Source organism: Protopterus annectens, chromosome 9.part0, assembly GCF_019279795.1.
Source record: "Protopterus annectens isolate FY-2018-M chromosome 9.part0, PAN1.0, whole genome shotgun sequence".
NCBI classification, from domain to species: Eukaryota; Metazoa; Chordata; order Ceratodontiformes; family Protopteridae; genus Protopterus; species Protopterus annectens.
Window position 1 is genome coordinate 283760647 of NC_056743.1, and position 21400 is coordinate 283782046.

At 39.4% G+C, this 21400-nt stretch overlaps 1 protein-coding gene across 6 annotated transcripts in view; it reads right to left on the bottom strand.

The window, feature by feature from the left end:
• ABCC8 (ATP binding cassette subfamily C member 8) overlaps window positions 1–21400 on the bottom strand; it is a 2552355-nt gene that overhangs the window by 875424 nt on the left and 1655531 nt on the right. For all 6 annotated transcript variants that reach the window (XM_044082872.1, XM_044082868.1, XM_044082869.1 and 3 more), the window contains one exon: window positions 11007–11132. In XM_044082872.1, coding sequence (XP_043938807.1) covers window positions 11007–11132 — 126 coding nt within the window. The remainder of the gene's footprint in view (window positions 1–11006; window positions 11133–21400) is intronic.

Below are 21400 nucleotides of genomic sequence, written 5' to 3' on the forward strand. Positions count from 1 at the left end.
AGTCATTAGTCAGTTTCTTTTTCTTCCTTGTTATTTGTTGAGAACTTCTTCCTTTCTTTCTTTTTTGTTTCCTTCTAAGCAAACTGGATCCTCAGATTGCTGAGTGCTTGCATCCACAATTCCATAGTTCTCAGGGGCATCATCATGTTTCATAGGGGTTGAATGTTCTTTGTAGAAAATAGATCCATCATTTCCTAAATCTGTTCTATTTGTTCTGTGCCTAACATTATTTGGTTCATCAGTCCAGTCATTAATATATGATACAAGAGTTCTCCAAACCATGCCAACTGCACATGTGCAATCATCATCATGTTGAGAATTGCTTTTAACAATGGTAAGCAAATCATCCAACTTTTGACACGAGGAACAAAGATCATCAGTGTTATCAGCTGTTACCTTTAAATATGCATAGCATTTATTACACTGTACAAGATATTTGTGCATTAGCAAATGTTAATTGCATACTTGTTTAAGGAATCAATATTCAGCTTTAAATGAATAAAATATTGCAAAGGGAAAAATTACACAGTCAGTAGCATCAACTTCTATGACAAAAATTATACCAGCAATATCCAACTAAATAAAATACAATAAAGTTGTTCTGACCATACAAGTTCTACCAGCCAGATAGAAGTTGTAATTACACTATAGCTTGCAGCTGCACCTCCTTTTAATAATAAAAGTTCTCTTACCAATCAACTCCACAACAAATCACAAACCAAGACAGAATTGTTTAGATATGCTCAGAAGTTCCATTAACAAAGAGATATGCACACAATTGCCTTTAAGGTTGCAGAGCTAGATTAAGAATGCCTTATGGTTGCTCTTGATTTGGGAGGCCAAATTTATCTCAAATTTGGCACTGGTGGACTTTGTCATCTCAGTTGTTTGTTTAGTTTGATGAGAGTGCATTTATCCTGCTCTATGCTGTACCTCTTAATTTTAGACATGATTTTTTTTCCTTCTGTTATACAGCCTACTGATGTTAAGATTCCAACAGGTTAGCTTGGTTTTTGAGTTAGTTCTGTACTTCTTCCTGGTGGGTACATCTGCCTTTGTGTAGCTATTGACATGCTTGCATACTGTTTCTGTGAACAGTCCCGCATAAGCAACAGTGTTCTCAGGGTTTATGGGGACTTGAAATTTTGCCAGGTTATCACTTAATAGTAGAAAGCTAGCCTTAGAATAGTTCCTGAATATTCCAGGGTGAGCTGGGGTTCCAAGTTTCATTTTTACTTCACAGCAGACCATTTTGTGGTCTGCCCTTACCAGAGTAACAGTACACTAGAGGGTGTGCAGCACTCTACCATATTAGCGAAGACTAGATCCAGTATGTTTGCAGCCCTGCTTGGTGTACTGACAATCTGGTTCAGGGACTTTGTATTTACAAAATCCAGAAATCTCTGTGTCTGTACATTTCATGTCATATATGATTTCCAGTTAATAGTGGAGTAATTAAAGATGCCCAGGATTATGGTATTGGGTTGGATGGTGAGTACTTCCAATAAATTTAAATACATAGCATGGGTTTCCTGAGTTAAAGAGGGAGACCAATAGCTTGCAAGGAAGTGGCATGGGATTTTGCTTATTGTGATTTGAAGGTGGAGATGCTCAAGTGCCTTGTCCTGTTTAGCTAGCCTTGTGATATTTTTATTTTTGATGTAAAATCAAGACACCGCCAACTTTAGTCCCTGTCTTGGTAGTAGCTGGTCTAAATGTGTGGAAGGCAGGGTTCCTATTACATTGTCGAACATTTATGTTGTTGAATGCCTAAATGTCAACACCGAAACATCAAACGCTCAACACCGCGACCGGCCAATTACACAAATTTTTTTCCCAGGGAAAAAATTTGCTTGGCCGTCATCGGGAATTTGCCCTTTTCCCCGATGTAGAGTGATCTTGGAGTTGGTATATTTAGTTAGGGGGGGTGTGGGGCAAAGCCCCCCACTTGATTAGTGTTTTAAAGTATTTTTTTTTTTTTTTGTCGGCCAAGGGAAAACATTTGCGGAATTGGCCTGTAACAGTTTTGTGCGTTCGACATTTAGGTGTCGATGTTTAGGTCTTTGACAACCTAAGTGTTTGACATTCTAATATAGACCCGGAAGGCTTTCTGACCTTACATTGTCTGTGTGCTCTCCATGGCTTTAAAGTATGTCTCAATGACCTCACAGATGACAGGGTGAAGGGAGATTTTAGGGAGTGCAGTTTTTTGTTTAGATTCCTAGCATTCAGAAGTAACGCCTTTAGATTTTCTTGGTTTTGATTTGCTACGTCAGAAGTACTTTCAGTGTGGCATAGCCTAAAAAAGTCACTATGGGCAGAACAATGTTTTAGGTAATATTCAAAGGCCTAGTGGGGGGAGAAGTGCAGACCATCCCTGGCAAAGCATCATGGTTTGTTGACTATCTCCTTCCTTGCTGACAAATACCACGCCCCCTTAGAATGACACTAGAAACTAAGCCAATTATTAAAGTCAGTCATCTTTTGCTCATATTGTGTCATCATCCTTGGAGAAGGTAAAATAATGCTCAGTGCTAGGATTATACCAGTCTGAGTCACATATTCCAAGAGCTCCATGATGTCTCTCTTCATTTAGTCTATGGAGTTATGTCTCAGGTCATCTACACCCACAAAGACTATAACTGTGTCATACTGGTACTTGTGTTTCAGTGACCTGAGTGCAGGTGTAATATGGTGGATCCTGGCCCCTGATAAGCAACTGACCATAACCTTTTCCTTATTCAGCCTGGTAAGAGGGACATTAGTGTGCCTCACAATGGAGTCTCCAATGACCAGAATGTTGGATTGTGCGGTGGCTTGCCTTATGGGCATGGAAGAAGAAGAGGCTCCATGAGAAGTGGCTGTATGTATTGATATGGGTGGTTTTTTTTTGAAAGATTTCTCCCGGGCCACCACTAGAAAGGGGTAATATTCTCAGTTCGACTTCCCTTGGTCAACAAGTGAAAAAATCAAAAAACAAAGAAAGAATAAAAGAAGAAAGACTGCAGTAAAAATGTCAGTGAATTACTCATCATCAAACACCCTTAGATCTGCAGAACAGCACCTAGTGCAGAGTCTACAGAAATATTATTTTCTATCTGCATGGATAATATAGAGAGTGGCGTAGAACTGCAACAGGACACTACCTACAGAGCTCACTGAGATAAATTCCTCAAGTAATCAATCTAATACCAGAAATAATAACAGAGTCATGAAGTAAAGCTCATTGTCTGGATTTTAATGACACCTTCAAAGACACACCCCATACATTAAGGCTGATGCACAGGCCCAAAACTCCTAAGTATTTCTCCAAAAACAAAGCCAGCACCAACTAGGTGTATTCATACTTCTCTTGAATGTGGCAACACCATAAAAATCAGACCAGTTTCGGCAACCTTATTGTCATCATAGACAATAATCTAAAATTCGACCTACATGTTTACCAAACTGTCAAAACCATCAATAAAAAACTAGGGTCACTTTACAGAATAAACGCCTTCCTAACCCCTCCAGCTAAAATTGCCATAGCTCGCTCTCACCTTCTTTCAACCCTTCTGTATGCATCCCCTCTACTCGCGAATTTAAACAAGACTGTCCTTAACAAACTCTCAATTTGCTACAACCACATTGCCAGGTTTGCCACTGGGCTGCCTTTTAGGACACATCATTGCATCAATCTAAATCAGCTTGGGTGGCTTGAACTACCCAGCCTAATCCAGTATAACCAACTGATTATGGCCTATAAAATCCTCTATAATCCGGACAATACTCCTGCACTTAAAAATATTATCACCCCCTATAACAATCCTAGACCGCTTCGATCCTCTAACAAACTACTAATTCAGACTAGCAAAATTAATAACACAGCCGGTGACTCTCTCTTTGCAAACTCTGTAAGTAGATCCTGGAACTCTCTTCCAGCTGATATTACCTTACTTTCCACCTTAGGTCAATTTAAAACTAGACTCAAACAACATTTGTCTCTTAACTGGCTATGTCAATGTATAAAGCCTGGCTAACTCTCTCTAGAATGTGTAAAAATCTGTTAACCAGTTTACTGTGTAATTTAATTTAATCCTGACTTGCACTAAGGATTAACTCTAACCAGTGGAACTTGTTTAACTTGCTTACTTATGTAATCTCTGTAAATACTCTGTTTGTAATATGTAATGCTGGTATTATGTAATGCTGTATCTGCTTTCCCTTGAAGCTTTTCTCCCCGGGCCTCTGCTGAAAATGGACATGCATCCAGTCGGACTATCCCGGTCAACAAATGTAAAATAAAAATAAATAAATAAATAAATAAAATCTTGCTTTGTTCAGTGGTAAATACAAAAGCACATATCACCAGTATTTATACCATGATCAATCGCATAATTGAAATTCAACATTTAAAGCAGCAGCAGCTCCATTTATCAGGGCTATAATCACATACATAAACTACATATGGTCATTAAGCCCTGGGAAGAATAAAGCCCCAAGTTTAATGATCCACCCCCTTTCCTTCTTATTCAATATTGCATGCCATCCCAGTTTGTTTTTCCTGTCTCCCCAAATTTTATCAATAACCCTAAAGTGGAACTTGGCATTGTTATGTTTAAGTGTGTGTTTATACAAAGCATTTGATATGCGTTTAGTACAAATGTCACTAAGATGTTCTGAAATACGGACATGCATAGACCTGCAGGTCTGCCCAACATAAAAAGCAGCACAGGAATAAGTCACTAAATATACCAACCAATCTAACCCACAGTTTGGAAAAAAATTATATCATACACCTTACTGGTATTCTTACTGGAAAACTGCTTGGTTTTTAACATATGCTTACATGATGAACAATGCCCACATGGGTATGACCCACATACCTTATCACCAGTTAATGTACCTTGTACCAAATTTATGCTCTGTTACCCAATTTGTTCATAGGCAGGTACTGGGCTATCTGCCCGAAGGCATATATTAGCCCAGCCACGTTGTGCGGTATTCACCGCCCCTTTGGTTAGTTCCCTAGGCCCTAGATCTAGCAGCTAGTACCCTTGGCCCCTATCTAGTAGAGCTGTTGGTATGATCCCTGGTGTGAACTTTCTGTTACCCATCCACTCGTCAAGGTTCCTCTTGAAGAGTGATAGTGAGGGGCTCTGTCTTATGTAGATTGGGACCTTGTTCCATAGCAAGGGAAGTCTTTGCGAAGGGAATCTATCCCTCCAGCATGTTCCATTCATTGTTGTGCAGAGGTTTATATCCCTAGAGCATGTAGCTCGAATAGATTTTGTTTTGCTAAGATGGAGCATGTTCAACAGTTCTGGGTTGGACAGAGATCGCCTCTGAGAAGGCGGTATGCAACAGAGAAAAGCCTTAGTTTTTTCAATCGTGCTGCATAGGGCAACTTTTTGAGGCCAGTAATCCTCTTAGTGAGGTACCTCTGTGGTCTCTCCAGCTGCTGGAGATGCCTAGCCAGGTACATTCCAATTTGTGCATTGTACTCAATAATGGGTCTGATTAGGGAAGAGTAGAGGGGCACCACTACATCCTTAAATCTTGATACGAACCCTTTCGTGATCAGATGGGTCACATAGAAGGATTTTCTAACCACCTTGGCAGCATAGTTATCAAAGGAAAGCTGACTATCTACTTGGGTCTCTAGATCCCTTATTACTTCTTCAGATTTCAGGAGGTTACCTCCTATGTGGTAGTTCGCGGGTACTCTGTTTTTTCCAGAGGGGATTATTACGCATTTTTTAGCATTTAGCTTGAGACCATTGCTTTGACACCATGCATCAGTCTCATTAAGGCCCTTCTGGAGGATATCCATATTGGCCAGAGACTCTATTATAGCACCCAGTTTGCAGTCATCCGCAAACTTGGTCAGCCACAGCCCTTCACTGCTTGCCTGTACTTCTGAGAAGTATATGCCAAACAGAAGGGGCCCCAGGACAGAGCCCTGAGGCACACCGCTCGTTACTGGTCTGGATTCAGACATAGATCCCGCTACTCTTACTTTGTGGGATCTGTCTGCCAGCCAGTTTGCGATCCATCTTGTGATGTAAGGGTTTATGCCCAGGTTGGTGAGTTTATCAATAATACCCGAATGGGGAATGGTGTCAAATGCTTTAGCAAGGTCAAGGTAAGTCGTGTGTACCTCCTTTCCCTTATCTATAGCCTGAGTAACTGTCTCAAAGAAGTCCACCAGGTTCAGGAGGCATGATCTGCCCTTGACGAAGCCGAACTGTGTGGGGTCAAGTGTTTGGAGGTTCCCAATCTCTCCGTTTATGAGTTCCATAATGATTCGTTCCATTGCCTTACAGATCAGACTGGTCAGGCTTATTGGTCGGTAGTTCCCAGGGTCGGTTGTGGGCCCACCCTTGTGCAGCAGAACCACCATTGCTGTGCGCCATTCTATTAGCACATATCCTGTCGAGAGGCTGAGAATGAATAGGGTATTCAGATGCGGGGATAATTCATTTTGGGGCTTGCGTATGGCACAGCCCGGGACACCATCTGGTCCCATGGAGGCAGTGTTTTTTAGCTTTAGATAGAGACTTATTAACCAACGTATCAGTAATAATTGGAGTTACACAATCCCCCGGAATAGTAATAGGCCCTGTGGTTGGTGAGGGGGGGAGAAATTTGCACTGAACCTATCAGCCAAGATGTTGACAATGTCAATGGGGTCAGTGTATTTTGTTCCATTTTGTACTAGCTCAGAACAGACCTGAGCGTTGCCGTTTAGGTTTTTGATGTAACCATAGAAGGCTTTATGGTTATCCTAGGCATCCTTGGCAACCTTCTTTTCGAAATTGGCTTTAGTTGACTTGATGAGGGCCCTCAATTTCTTACTAATGCTGATCAGAGATGATTTTTCTACTTGAGATTTGGCCTTTTTTTGTATAAGTCTCCTCCTTTTATTGTATAGTTTGCTTATGGCCGGGGTCCACCAGATTGGTTTCTTCTTGCTTGAGGAAGGAGTCTTGGTTTTATTTGGGATAGCATGGTCCATGCAATCCTGAAGATGTATATAAAGTGCCTTGGTGTAGGATTCTGCATCCTGGATATCATTATCCTTCTGCAAGGGAATAGTGAAGCTTTCCACTTCTGACGCAAGTAGTTTGAAGTTTGCTTTGGAAAGTTTTTTTACGATGATTTCTTTGACTGGGGGATGTGAAGGGGTGAGGACGTCCCAGGGTTATCAGTTTGTGGTTTGATCTGACCAGAGAAGGAGTGATAACGGGTGTGGTACAATGGGCGCCCATATTTGTGATGACTAAATCCAATATGTTGTCCTCTCTAGTGGGAGAACATACCAGTTGTTCAAGGGCATTTGAATTTATAAATTCTATGAACCGCTGGGCATAGGAGTTAGAACTTTGGTAGTTCTCCCAGTCTATACCAGGGTAGTTGAAATCACCAAAGATTATGGTGTTGGGTAGGATCTTTATATTTTCCAATGCCTCAAGGAATGCTTAGTGAGCATCTTGGGACATGATGGGCGATCTATAGCAGGCTACGACTTGAAATGTGGTTTTGCCTGCTGATAGTTGCGCATGGATGATCTCTGGGGCATCATGCTGCGCCACTAACCTGGAGATGTGGGTATCCTTGATGAATATGGATACACCTCTGCCCTTTGCACTGCGATCTGGTAACTGAGGCTGGAAGGTATGATATGAATGTAATGATTGAAATAAGATCCTAACATTCGTCCCCTTCTATATGAAAATTGACATTTTGTGGAAAGTAGGCCTAACAATTCCTCATTGGCTAACAAGATATTCCAATTTTACATCCCTGATGATATTGATGTTCTTACCAAATGTAGTGACAAACGTAATAGTGTTATCATCCTCATGTTTTTTATCATGATAGCTTAATATTTCTGACCTGCTACCCATCTCTTAGCTGACCTAATATAATGTGGTTGATACCCCCTGACCAAAAACCTTTTCGTAAGATCATCCTCAAATTGTTGATAGACATCTGGCAAAGAACAAATTCTCTTCACCCTCAAAAATTGAGACTTAGGTATATTTTCTATAATATGGCGGGGATGTAGACTTGTGGGAAATAAATTGTTATATTGTGGGTACTTTCGATAAATCCTGGATGCCAATGTATTATCATCATTTCTTGTCACTGTCACACCCAAAAAGTTAATCTGCTGTGTATTCACATTCAGAGTAAATTCTATCCCCCACTTATTTTCGTTCAGATATTGAACATACTCTAACAAATAGTCTTTCCCTTCACGCCAGAAGGTGGGAAAAGTTTTGAAATGATTTATGGTGGTCTCATTTTTTTATATCACAAAAACCTGGTGTTTTAACAGAGGTTTGTAAACTTTTTATATCTACTGTATGTATATGTGTATATATATATATATATATATATATATATATATATATATATATATATATATCCTCTTCAGAAGTTCGAGTTTTCAGAAACTTGAAATTCATATTGTCAAGGTAATATGATAGAATTTATGAAAACTCAAAGCTTTTCAATGGAAATCATGGAACAGTGAGACTCAGAGAAATTACCCTTTTCCCCACTGTATTGAGATCTAGGAGTTGGTGTATATAATATTCATGGGGTGTGGGAGGAAGCAGCCCCCCACATACAGGGTGTAGGAGGGCCTGTCTTCTTCCAACAATGTAAAAAAAGGTAAATGTTTGTTGTTTTTTGAAGTTCGAGTTTTAAGAAACTTGATATCATCTTAACAATATGAATTTCGAGTTTCTGAAAACTCGAGCATCTGACATTGTCCATCTAAATAATATATATATAAAAAACCAAGATGGTGTGGGGCAGATTGTGTATGTCCATGTCAGAGGGTGGGGGGAATGAAGTCCTGTCTCCCTTATAAAACAAATTTTTTTTTTTTTTTTTTTTATGGGTGTGGGTGTGTGTGTCTGGTTGCTTGTTTGATTTTTTTTATTGTGGTACTTGTGCTATGCTGTGTTTGTATATGAATGTCATGAGTTTATAGATGTGACTTGCTATTTAGTGATCGCAAAAGAAAACATGTTGTGTTTCTTTTTATGATCACTAGTGATTTTGCTTTGGGACATTTTGATAGGTTGTGTCATCAATGACTGTTTCACACAATGTCCATGGATTTTGCAGATGGGATTTCTGATTATAGTTATAACAGTGAAACAACTCAAGTTTTAAGATGTACAAGCCCTCTCATTTTTGGTTCATTAATGGTTCATCCATGTCTGCTCAGATAGGCACACCAGTTTTTCTTTTGAAGGAGCAGGAGAAAGAAAGGTGTGATGGTTAGACAAGCAGAGGGTCTTCTGTGATCAGGCAGAAATATGCTCTAATATATGTGTGGTAACTAAAGAAAGTAACTTCATATACAAAATGAAAAACACTGCTGCAGTCAGTCATATTTTTCTGCAATATTTTATATCTCAGTAATTTTCTTCAGCTACTGACTAAGATTTCTGCAACATTAAAACAAACTTAGAAAACATGTTTCTACTGAAACAGGTGTTCACCTTAGCAAATGCACAGACTTTCAGCTTTTCATATTAACCTTTGTATAACACTGCTGTCTGTAGCATCAGTAAAGTCTTGCAGGATAACTGACCTTGTAGTGGAGTACAAATAAAGCTGGAAGGTGGGTCAGTTTTGGACCATTATAAAGGTTAGTAACTTGTATTTGTGATAAATGCAACCTTATATTTAACATGCCCTGCTAACTACAGCCTCTTTTCCCATTCTCAGTTTGTTTATGGGAGATACCAATTTTTTTAAGAGGATACATTCCCCAGTTATGGTAAAACATCTCAGGTATTGTTAATGTGTGACAGCCTCTGCAACATAAACAAACAGAGTAATATAAAATATATAAAAGTAAATGTGAAAATGAAATGGTGGCTCCAGGGTTCCTAGCAGATGTCACTTTGGGACCATTTCCTTTGTGTAGAATTCTGTTTCTGATTACTTTGTAAGTGAAATAAACTGTTGAGATGTGATGTGGAATTCCTCTCTGTCTACATACTGCTCAGTTGGGATTAATTGTTGTACCCAGACTCATTGCATATGACAATACGGAAGTAATCTATAATACAGAAGTCTGCAGTTTGGGGCAGTCTTCTCATTTTATTCATACTGCTCTGGAATGTACAAGAAGCCAATGTGCCTAGCAAATGGCATGCTTTGTTTCCTGGATTACAGGATTACCCCACAGACTGCCTCATCGTGTGTTTTAAACATGCATTACACAAGGCCTGCACCATGTCGTGGTCCATCACATTCTGATCAAAAAGCTGCCTAATTGTAATTGGGTAGTACAACAGCTACTTGTCTTCTGGCTGGGCCTTGAGGAGCAGCTAATGCCACATGTTCAGCTACCATCACATTTAATTGTATGACCAGTTGTTGCTAGAAATGACAACAGTAATCTCCAACACATGCTTGTAATTTTTAATTACACCTCTAAAAAGTATGCTGTACCACTCAGCTGTTTCAGAATCAGCCTTGCTGTAGTGCTTTCATCTGCATTCATTGAGAGCAAGCTTATATTTGGAATCATAGCTCATCTATAAACGTTTGTGTCTTTGGCATAGTCCTGTGCTCTTTTGTTTAAAATGTTTTGGCATCAGGGTCTCATTCAGTAATCTTGTGTTCATAATTCACAACTGTGAAAGCAATATCAACTGTTTTTCAGAGTATATTAATACTGAGAATACTTTCATTCCGAATAATGTACACCACAAGCATATATTTGAAACTTTTCCAAGCCATGAAAATCTACTATATCTAAAGGAACACTGCTGGAATGTACCTCAAGCAAATCAAACATGCACCATTTTCATTACCCCTCATCAGTAAAAATGAATATTAAATAAATTAGGTGAAATGACAGACAAAAGCTGATACTTAAGTATAGTTGCAGTTTTAGGAATGACACATACTCTTTCAGAAACATGGTTTTGTTTTGAATTGGCACATTTTAGATCAGTCCACATACAACATGTGAAAACATAATGTCAAACCTTTTCTAGCCTCTGATCTTGTCTATTCATTAGTGTTTTCCACTGCTCAAACAGTTCAGGCTCAGATTTTTGAATGTCCTTAAGTGTTCCTTCCCTTTGAATGGTTCCATCCTTCATAGCAATAATCTGCAAACGAGAGATTAAAAAGGTTTAGTGAATGGCCAAAAATAACGTATCAAAGCCACATATTCAGACATTGGTGTACAGCTTACACCACACAGTCCAGTCAGTCAAGCATATTTTACTACAACAGGACTGAGTTTGTGTATAACATAATATTTTAACAATTTATGCTAGGATTAAGGAATACAGATTTCTCAAGGAATGCTGTGCAGTTTCAAGATGGAAACCTACAATACAAAGAAAGAAAAACTTCTTAACAGTCCTCTGATCTAGATGGGAATGTCAAAATGTTTTATTTTGTATAAGCACAAGTTCAAAACAAAGAAAGGGAACTTTTATCACCCTTCATTTGAAATGCTACATCTTCAAGACCTTGGAAAATAATGTAATTCTCTTTAGGATTTCACAAAACATCTACTGAAACACCAAACCCAAACAAGTTTAACTTTTAAGATTTAACCTGAATTTGATTGCTTTTACATGTAAAGGAAATTTCCAGATAACAAAATCAATGACTAAGTACACACTACATCATGTTGTACATCAAAATTTAAGCAATTCAAATCCCCTGTGAAATACCTGGGTTGGAATATTCATATTTACACTGATGGCCCTTTAAAAATTACAACCTGAGATTATCACTAACAATTATCTAAATTACCTCTGTTTTTAGAAAGTTGAAAACGTTAAATCAAAATCTTTCTTATTTAGAAGACAAGAAATAGTCCTATCTTTCTTCTTTAGCCTAGTCCCTGAAATAAAAATGAGTTTTGTGTATCAGAAGAAAAAGAGACAGACATACTGATGTGGTGTAAGGCTTCAGAACCATCTATAAGTCATATGGCACCTTATATGTTTAAAAAAAAAAAACTTCATCAAGCCTGCTATAATTTTAACAAACAGCTTAAGATCTCCATACATGTGCTTCAGCCATGACTGCAAATACAGTATTGACATTCATTTATGAAGCACATCATTCAAAAATGAACCGTACTACACTCTCACACCACCAATACCTGCAAATCTAGATCCCTACCAGGTTGCACCCAGGACATTAAACTCCTTCTTTCAGCCCCATTTATGGATGTGCAAGCCCTTATAAATGCATTAAATTATTCTGGAATGCTTTATAAAAGGTAAACGGCACACATTAATGTTGTTAACCTTATCTCAGGGTTATTTCTCCCTGCAGTCTCTCCTAGATGTTACTCTGAGTTCTGACACCATTCATTGCTTATTTATTTTACATCCAATTGACTCCCTTCTTGACATCATGTATAACCTATTCATAAACCATTCAGTACTTGTATTTATTTATTTCACTTCTAGTTGTTTCGCTGCTTGAGGTCATGAAGTTTCCACCCTCTTTTTCTATTTAGGTCTCACACTGTATCAGAAAGGAATTTTATCTCAGGAAGAATTGAGGATTTTCAGTGATGATTACTCTCCTCAATCTTTCATTCAGAAACTGTCATCTTGAGGTCAGTAAAGAACAATAACTTATTTAAAACTACTTTCTAGCTAGTTGCTGAAAAAACTACATGAAGAAGGGGAATGAGTCATACTGCAACACTACATAAACAAATTGAATAAATACTCTCAGTTTGGCCAATGAAAGTTGCTTTTACCTATTTTAAAAATAAATAAATGAATAAATAAATAAATTAAAAAAGTAGCGAACCAACAAGATACTATAATTTGCCTTAAGAACTCTATCAGTCACTTATAGGAGAGGAAAATGAGCAACTTTCGTCCTGTAAGTCTGTGGGGGAAGAAGGAACTAGACTTTTTTTTTATGGACTACAGCTTTGACCTCTTAATAAACCCTTCTTCCACCAGGCTGGATCAGAATACAGTCACTCATAAATTAGTTTTGTAATTACTACGATGTCTGTGCCATTCATTGTAAACATACAGATCAGAAACATTTTTTTCAGGGGGATGATCTTTTCTGCATGCTTCTCATGGGGACAAAACCCTACACTGCCTAAATTTACATATAGCAACTCCACAGTTGCACAACATTGAGGAAGGAGAAGCCCGCCCCCCCCCCCACCCAAATCAGTGCACTGCAGTCCTGAGTAGTAGGTTCATAAGTAAGCACCAGTAAAACTGCCCTTGCGAGCCATTTTAAGCCTAGCCAATTTCCCTTTTTGTACAAGAATTAGCCTATCATATTTGGTTAGAGATGGGCCTTACCAGTCCCATGGTTGATAATTATATATTACCCCTAATGAGAATAACTGGGATAATACCATAGATGATTTGAGGGGACGTGAAGCATTTAGGGGCTACCTCTGTTTATTAGTAGTACAGAAGTTAGTCCTGAGGTAACTATTCTGTTTCAAAAACACTGTAAAAAAATAAAAATATATTATATCTCATTGTAATTTGCTCCAGTAAGAGTTGGTAAGTGATTTCTGAAGAACTGCATGCTGTAGAATGGCAGGACAGCCTAGACCTCTACTTTTTCACCTCATTTGGAACTCTGCATGGCAAAGAAAGACTTTTACAAGTACAAAATAAGCATAGTTCATATCAATTCAGTTAAATAAAAGCAATAATCACACAATCATGCCAGTTCCACAAACCGTCTAAAAAGCCAGTGACTCACAGCACTGTTAATATAAGTAAAAGGAACAGTTCATTTGTAATCTCTGGGTTGTGTCATATTATACTGGATAACAAATCTCGTTGTAGCAAGAGGACAGAACGAAAAAAGAAAAAAAAAAGAAAACCATACCAATATGGCAGTTCCCATGACCAAATGCAGTTAACAGAACATGAAGACAGGATGAAAATATATATATTCTTTTCAGTTTTGGGGTGGTCTTTTCTTTTAAGATTTGATCTTCAGCTCAGCTAGCAAATTTAATATCCACAGGGAGGAAAAGACAGATGTACAAGGATAATTTCAGAGGAAAAATTCTAGTTTGTCACTTTAGTCAACACCGTTACTGTAGCCTAGTGCATGACTTCCTTATGTATCTTTCATCTTGAGACACTGTGTTAAATGTTGCAAATGGCACAAATAACCTGTTTCAGAGTTTTAGCCTTTTTGGTCTCACTAGGTTCCTATCATTCCTGTGTAAGAAAAAATGCCTGGCTATCTATAATACAATGTAATTCAAGGTGCACTATCTTTATTTTGTTAGAATATCACCATACTCTCCATGGATATCAGAGTAAATGTAATATAATAAAATATAATAAAAGAAATATAAGTATTTTCTGATGAGCATTTTATTAGACATGGAGTGTTCTGGTACTGGACAATGAATAGCTGCATGAAGTGCATTTGTAGAACTGAGCCTTGTGTCAGGACCTTTTAGATAAAGTTATCACATCTGAGTATACCTGTTAACTAATTTTATAATGTACAGATTTGAGGTTTTCAGTTATAGAATGTAAAAATATTAAGTTGTGGCTCAGGATCTCAATACTTTACATGGTGGGTGTCCATGTCTCTACATTCATATATATGTATATACATACATATACTCACACACACAAATATATGTGTATATAAAGAAGTTATGTACTCACCATAATGTTCCATGTTTGTAGACCGTCTCGCCCTTCATTCTTACATATGGGTTCGGAGCCAATCCTCGGCCCAACTCGGCCAATTACAAAGCTCAAGGTCTCTCAGCTGGCTCATGGCAAGGTAGGTATCCCATAGTGCACTAGTAAGAATCCCCAGATCTTGATTGCTGCTGTCTAAAAAAGTGATAGAAGGTATTTCCACAAGGAACAACAAAGATGAAAGGTCTCCACCCTAAGGAAGATAGATACTATCTCGTCTCCAGATCCTCCAAGGATACACGGATGGGGGTAGGTGGGTGGGTTTGTATGAATGAAGGACAAGATGGACTACAAACATGGAACATTATGGTGAGTACATAACTTCTTTATGTTCTGTAATTCTACCTCGCCTTCTTTCTTACATATGGGACAGCATCCCTAGCACCTTTTTCTCGGGTGGCTCACAGGAATATACTCCTAAGAACTATGGAACCAAAGGAGGCTCTACCCTTTGAGGCCAAATCCAATTTGTAATGAGTAATAAAGGTATGAGGGGTAGCCCAAGTTGCTGCTGCACATATACTGTCAGTTGGGACTCTGGCTTGAAAGGCAGCAGATGTGGATACGGATCTGGTACAATGAGTCTTAATTTTAAATGGAAGTTCTTTGTCATTGGTAGAGTAAATAAAGGATATACAATTTGAAATCCAATTTGATAATGTTATCTTAGAGACTGGCATACCTTTTCTTGTCTCAGAAAAAGATGCAAAGAATTGGCCTGATAGAACCATAACTGTCTGTGAACAACAAGCTGATGAAAATTATATTCCGCTCTGTTTGAATGATTAGGATAAAAGACTGGCAGTTCAATAGTTTGATTCATATTAGATTGAGAGCAAACCTTGGGGATGAAGGATAGATTTGTACGAAGGGAAACTCTGTCTCTATGAAAGATCAAGTAAGGAGGTGCTTGTAACTGACACTCTTCTGGCGGATGTAATGGCTACCAGAAAAATAGTCTTCCAAGAAAGGAACTTTAACTCACAAGTATGTGTGGGTTCAAAAAGCAGGGAAGTAAGTTTTGACAGAAAAATATTTATTTATTTATTTGCAGTTGGTTTACCAGGATAGTCCATTGGGCCAAAAAGAACCCGTTTTCAATGGAGTCCTGGGGAGAAAAGCTCCAAAAAACAAAACAAACTAGGTACAAACAATAGCATGATAATAACAATAATACAATTGTACAAGATACAGACATATGAGTTCGAAACTTCAGGAAACATTCAAACAATACTCAAAATATTTAAAAAACTCAAAACTTTAGGAACATTCAAACAATACTGTTTAGAGAAAAGTGATGTTACTTTACACATACAGAGTGGTTATTTTGTAAGGAACATAAGCTTATAAAGTACAGTCAGGTAACATGAGTGTGAAGGAAGATGTAAATACCATATTTTTACGAGGGGTGGGAGCAAGAGCATTCCCATTGTGGCCTTTTATGAGGGGTGGGAGCAAGAGCATTCCCACTGGGACCTTAGATACATATGAAGAGATTTTTTAAACATGCTATGATTGGGAGTAGTGCGAATCGATGGTGGGAGTGAGTTCCAGAGACGGGCTAGGTTAAAGGATAGTAAGTTTTTGCCTGGAGGACGAGTTGGTTTGTGTACTTCTAATAGGTTTTGATTGTTAGACCTTAAAACTCTATCGGGTAGGTGCATCCTGAAGGCGGAAGACAGGGAGTGACAGAGAGATGGGTTGAGAATGAGCTTGTGGGCTAAAGTTAACTGAGTGTAGTTGAGTTGATTAGGTAACTCAAGCCAGTTTAGTTTTCGGAGAGAGGTGCAGTGGTGGGTGGAGGACCTGTGGCCATTTGCGAACTTAGCGATTTTGTTATAGCAGGAAGAAAGTTGTTTTTTTTAGAGAGGACTGAAGATTGGTTAGCAGAGGAGCTCCATAGAGAAGGGAGGGGATAAGAAAAGAAGAGGAGAGAGTGATTTTAGAGGAGCATGTGAGGTACTGATTTTGACGATAGAGCATGCCTAGTTTTTGATGTTTTTTTTTAATATTTAGTTGTAGATGGGAGTTGAAGTTAAACTGGTTATCAATTTGGACACCAAGTAACTTGGTTTCAGACACCAGTTCCAGGGATGAGTTATTTTCGCTAGTAATTGAGAATGTGTTCATATCGAAAGGAGTAGTTTTTGAGGGGGTAAATACCATTAGTTTAGTTTTGGAGGCATTGAATGCTAGGTGGTTTATTTTCATCCAATGTTCAGTAATTGAAAAAGCTTCTTGTGTAAGCTTTTGGAGCATAGAGGGAGATGTAGCTTTGCAGATAATGGTAGAATCATCTGCATATTGGATGATGTTAGAGAATGGAATGGATTTGCGGAAATAATTTATAAATATATTGAAAAGAAGGGGACCAAGAATGGAACCTAGGGGAACTCCGGTAGGGGTACTAAGAAAGGAGGAAATGGTCTTTTTCCATTTTACAGCTTGGAATCTATTTGATAAATAGCTAGAGAACCAGTTCACGGAGGAGGGAGAGAGGTTAAGTTTTGAAAGTTTAGTTAAGAGCAGGCTGTGTGAGATAGTATCGAAGGCCTTAGAGAGGTCAAGTAGTAGGGTGGAGACAATTTGGCCAGAGTCACGTGCTTTATTAACAGTCTCAAGATAGGAGAGTAGGGCTGTCATAGTGCTATGATTGGGCCTGAACCCATGTTGAGTAGGGGTTAGAAGGTTATTATCTAAGAGATGTGGTAAGAGTTGAAGTTGGACACACTTTTCTAGGAGTTTAGAAATGGGGGACAGGATAGCAATGGGTCGGAAGTTGTTGACGTTACAGTTATTACCACCTTTATGCAGAGGAATGATGAAGGCTTGTTTCCAGAGTTGGGGCACTGTACATTCATGGATGGAACAGTTAATTAGAATGCTTATAGGATAGGCAATTGCTTCAGCAGCTATACTTAGGAAGTAAGAGGGAATGTTATCAGGTGCATTCGTACATGGCTTCAATTTCTGAAGGAGTTTCTTTATATTAGAAGTGGGTATTGGTTTTAGTGAAAATAGAGCTGAGTGTGGAGAAAGAGTTGGAGGATGGTAAGGATGATGTGGAAGTTGGGGTAGGAGAAGAGCTGGAGGATAGACTGTGAGTAGATGAGAAGGAGGGAGGAGTGATAGTGAAGGGTGGAATGTTTGCAGGAGAGGGTGGGGGTGTATTAGATGGTGAGGTGGGGCTAAGGAAAGAGGAAGTTAGTTTGCTAATAGATTCAATGAAAAAGGAGTTGAATTGAGTAGCTAAGTCTAAATCTGGGACATTTGGGTCTGGGGTAGGGGTGTGTGGTTTACTGGGATTAAGGAGGGTAGAAATTCCTTTCCAAAACTTTTGAGGATTTGTTTTATTATTGTTTTGGAGTGTAAAAAAGTATTTTTGTCTATCAGAGATAATAAACTTTTTTTACTTTATTTCGAAGGGTTTTGTACTCAATATGGTGTTCAGGGGTATTGTTTTTCTGATATAGTCCCCAGGGTTTATCTCTAAGGCGCATGGTTGATAGTGTGTTTTTGGTTAGCCAGGGGGCAGAATTAGTTTTTATTCTCTTTGTCCTCAGAGGGGCTTGGGAGTCTAGTATTTCTAAGAATGTTGAGTTGAAGTAAGCAACTGTATCTTCTAAGGATAGTGTCCTTAGATTGTTCCAGTTTACTGCTTTTAGGGAATTTAAAAAGGTTGTTGAGTTGAAGTTTTTGTGGTTACGGGTAGTAATGTAATTGTGGGTGCGGTGTATGATACAGGGGAGTCGGTGAGTGAAGGTGGGCATATGATCACTTAGAGGGTCGGGAAGAGTACCACTGTCTGAGAAATTGTGGGGATGTGACACTAGAATCTAATCTAGAATGCTGCCACAAGAGAGTTTTTTTGATGGGTGTGTAACAGTGTTGATAAGCTGGGAGAAATTATATAGGATGATGTTAAGGGGGGTAGTTGGTGACTGGATGGAGGCCCAATTAATATTTACATCTCCTAAGATTATGGTTTCATTGCTGATGTTGTTAGAGAGCCAGGAGAGGATATCTTCAAGTGTGGAAATATTTTCTCCTGGGGGGATGTAAACATCTGTTGTTTTTATGCTTATTAACTTGTAGGAGAGTTAGGAGTAATTCAGCGTTGTTAAATTGTGGAATAGGTTTGTTGTAGGGAGTAATTAGTAAGGAAGATGAATATAGGAGAGCTACTCCACCTCCTTTCTTGTGGGACCTGTCTTTTCTAAGAATAGAGTAGTTAGCTGGAACTATTTCAGAGTCTTTTATAGAGGGTTTTAGCCCCCAGGGAGATACAGGTTCCTGAAAGGGAGGTCTCAGCAAGGTAGTGCCTTTTAAAAATGATTTACGCAATCTGTGAGCCATAAGATTAGGTTTGTGCTGTCCCAAATGAATATTGGAGATTGCTGCCAAATTAACTTTGATTGTAGCAGCAGCTGATCCCTGATGAAAAAGTTTGGTTAGGAATTCTAACACCAAGGGAATGGAGGCTGTGTAAGGATCTATGTTTTTTTTCTCGTGCCCACAGAGAAAATCTTTTCCATTTGCTAGCATATAATTTTCTCTTAGAAGGCTTGTGAGAAGATGTCAGGATATGTGTAAAAGCAGGGGAGAAATCAGGAAGCCTGACTAGGGATGGAAGTTGAGCAGCCACGCTGTCAAGTTGAGGGTGTGGAGATATGGGTGGAAGGTGCCTGACATGTGTGTCAGAAGGTCTGGTACTGAGTCCAGAGTCCATGGATCATCCAGAAGATGAGGAATGAGAAATGGGAACCAAATCTGACGAGGCGAGTAAGGAGTGATAAGTATCATTCTGCTTCCCATGGTCTTTGCTTTCCGGATCACTTTCGATATTAGCGGAAAGAGAGGGAATGCATAAAGAAGTCCCAAGGGCCAGTTGTGAACAACTGCGTCTCTCAGTGTCTCCCCCGGGGGTGGGGGATAAGGGAAGTAGCTGCTGCATTTGGCGTTGATTGGGCTGGCAAACTGATTGCAGCAAGGCTGTCCCCATTTGTGTAAAATCTGTTCCATGACTTTCTGATTCAGAGACTACTCATGAGGCATCAAGATTGCCCTGCTGAGCTTATCGGCTATCACATTGGTTGTCCCGGGGATATGCTTTGCAAATAGAAAGTGGGAAGGTATTGCCCACTGCCAAACATGAAGAGCCTCTCGACATAGGGGGTAAGATATGGTTCCTCCTTGTTTGTTTATATACCATAGCACTGACATATTGTCTGACTGGATTGCTATTGTCCCTAGAGGAAGAAAGTCGTGAAGTGCTTGAAATGCTAGTACTACTGCTCTCATCTCTAGGACATTGACATGCAAGTGAGCCTCGTGTTCTTGACATGCCATGTGCCTTGGACTGTTCTGCCTAGATAATGCCCCCCAACACTATCTGGGAGATATCCATGGTCATAGTAGCAATGGGTTGGCGAGGAATGAATGGTGTCCCTATCATTAGTTGATTGGACTGGATCCACCAATGAAGGTCCTTTTTGCAAGATTCCATTATCAAAATAGGATGAGACAGAGGCAGTTCTTGAAGAGACCACTGGGAAAAGAGTAGCCATTGAAGCATTCTCATATGTAGTCTGGTTAGTGGAACTAGAGTTATAGTAGAGGCCATGGTTCCTAGAAGTTTGAGCACTGTCTTTGTTTTGACTTTGTGTTGGGGAAGTAGACTGTATACCTGTTGTCTTAGATTTTATATTCTGTCTGCAGGAAGTCAAGCCATCATGGCGACTGTATCTATTTCTGCGCATATATAAGATTGAGAGGACGACAAGGCAGAATTTTCCCAATTTATAGTAATCCCTAGCTGAGTGCAGACTTGGATGGTTGAATCCCTGGCTTATAGAAGTAGGTGCCTGGTGGTGGCAGTCAGGAGCCAGTCATCCAGGTACAGAAACACTTGGAATCCAAGACGTCTCAAGTGATTCGTTACTACCACCATGCATTTGGTGAACACCCTGGGGGCTGTGTTGAGACCAGAAGACAGAGCACGAAATTGGTAATGACTGGCCCCCAGCCAGAACCATAAATGACTCCTCAATGCTCTGTCCATTTTTATGTGGTAGTACGCATCTTGGAGGTCTATGGAGCACATCCAATTGTCTTTCTCTAACAGAGGGAGTACAGACTGCTGTGTTACCATTCTTCACTGATTCGTTTAATTTGCTGAGATCCAAAATGGGCCTCCAGTCCTCTGTTCATTTTGGCACTAAAAAGAATCTGGAGTAAGTTCCAAATCCTATCTGGTCTGCAGGGACGGTTTGGATGACTCTCTTTTGAAGCAACTTTTGGACTTCTATAGTTGCTTGATCCCTGTGACTGGGTGGAACATCTGGGATTTTCTTGGTGGATGAATTGGGAAAGATAAGGGTATGGAGTATCCTCTGGAAATTATTCTTTGTACTTACTTGTCTTGGGTGATGACGTGCCAGGATTCTGGATACAAAGATAAGCGACCCCCGACTGGCTCCAGAGAAGCACAGTCAGGCCCCACTTCAGGAGCACTGATAGGGACGTCCATGAAAGGAATCGTGCCCACTCTGATTTTGCAGACCTCCCTCCCCCTGCCTCTAGGGCAATGTCAAATATTACTTCCTCCTCCTCTGCCTCTGAAGAAGGAATCACCTTGTGTGTCCGGGAAAAATCCCTGAGATTTGTTGAACTACATTTTCCCACCT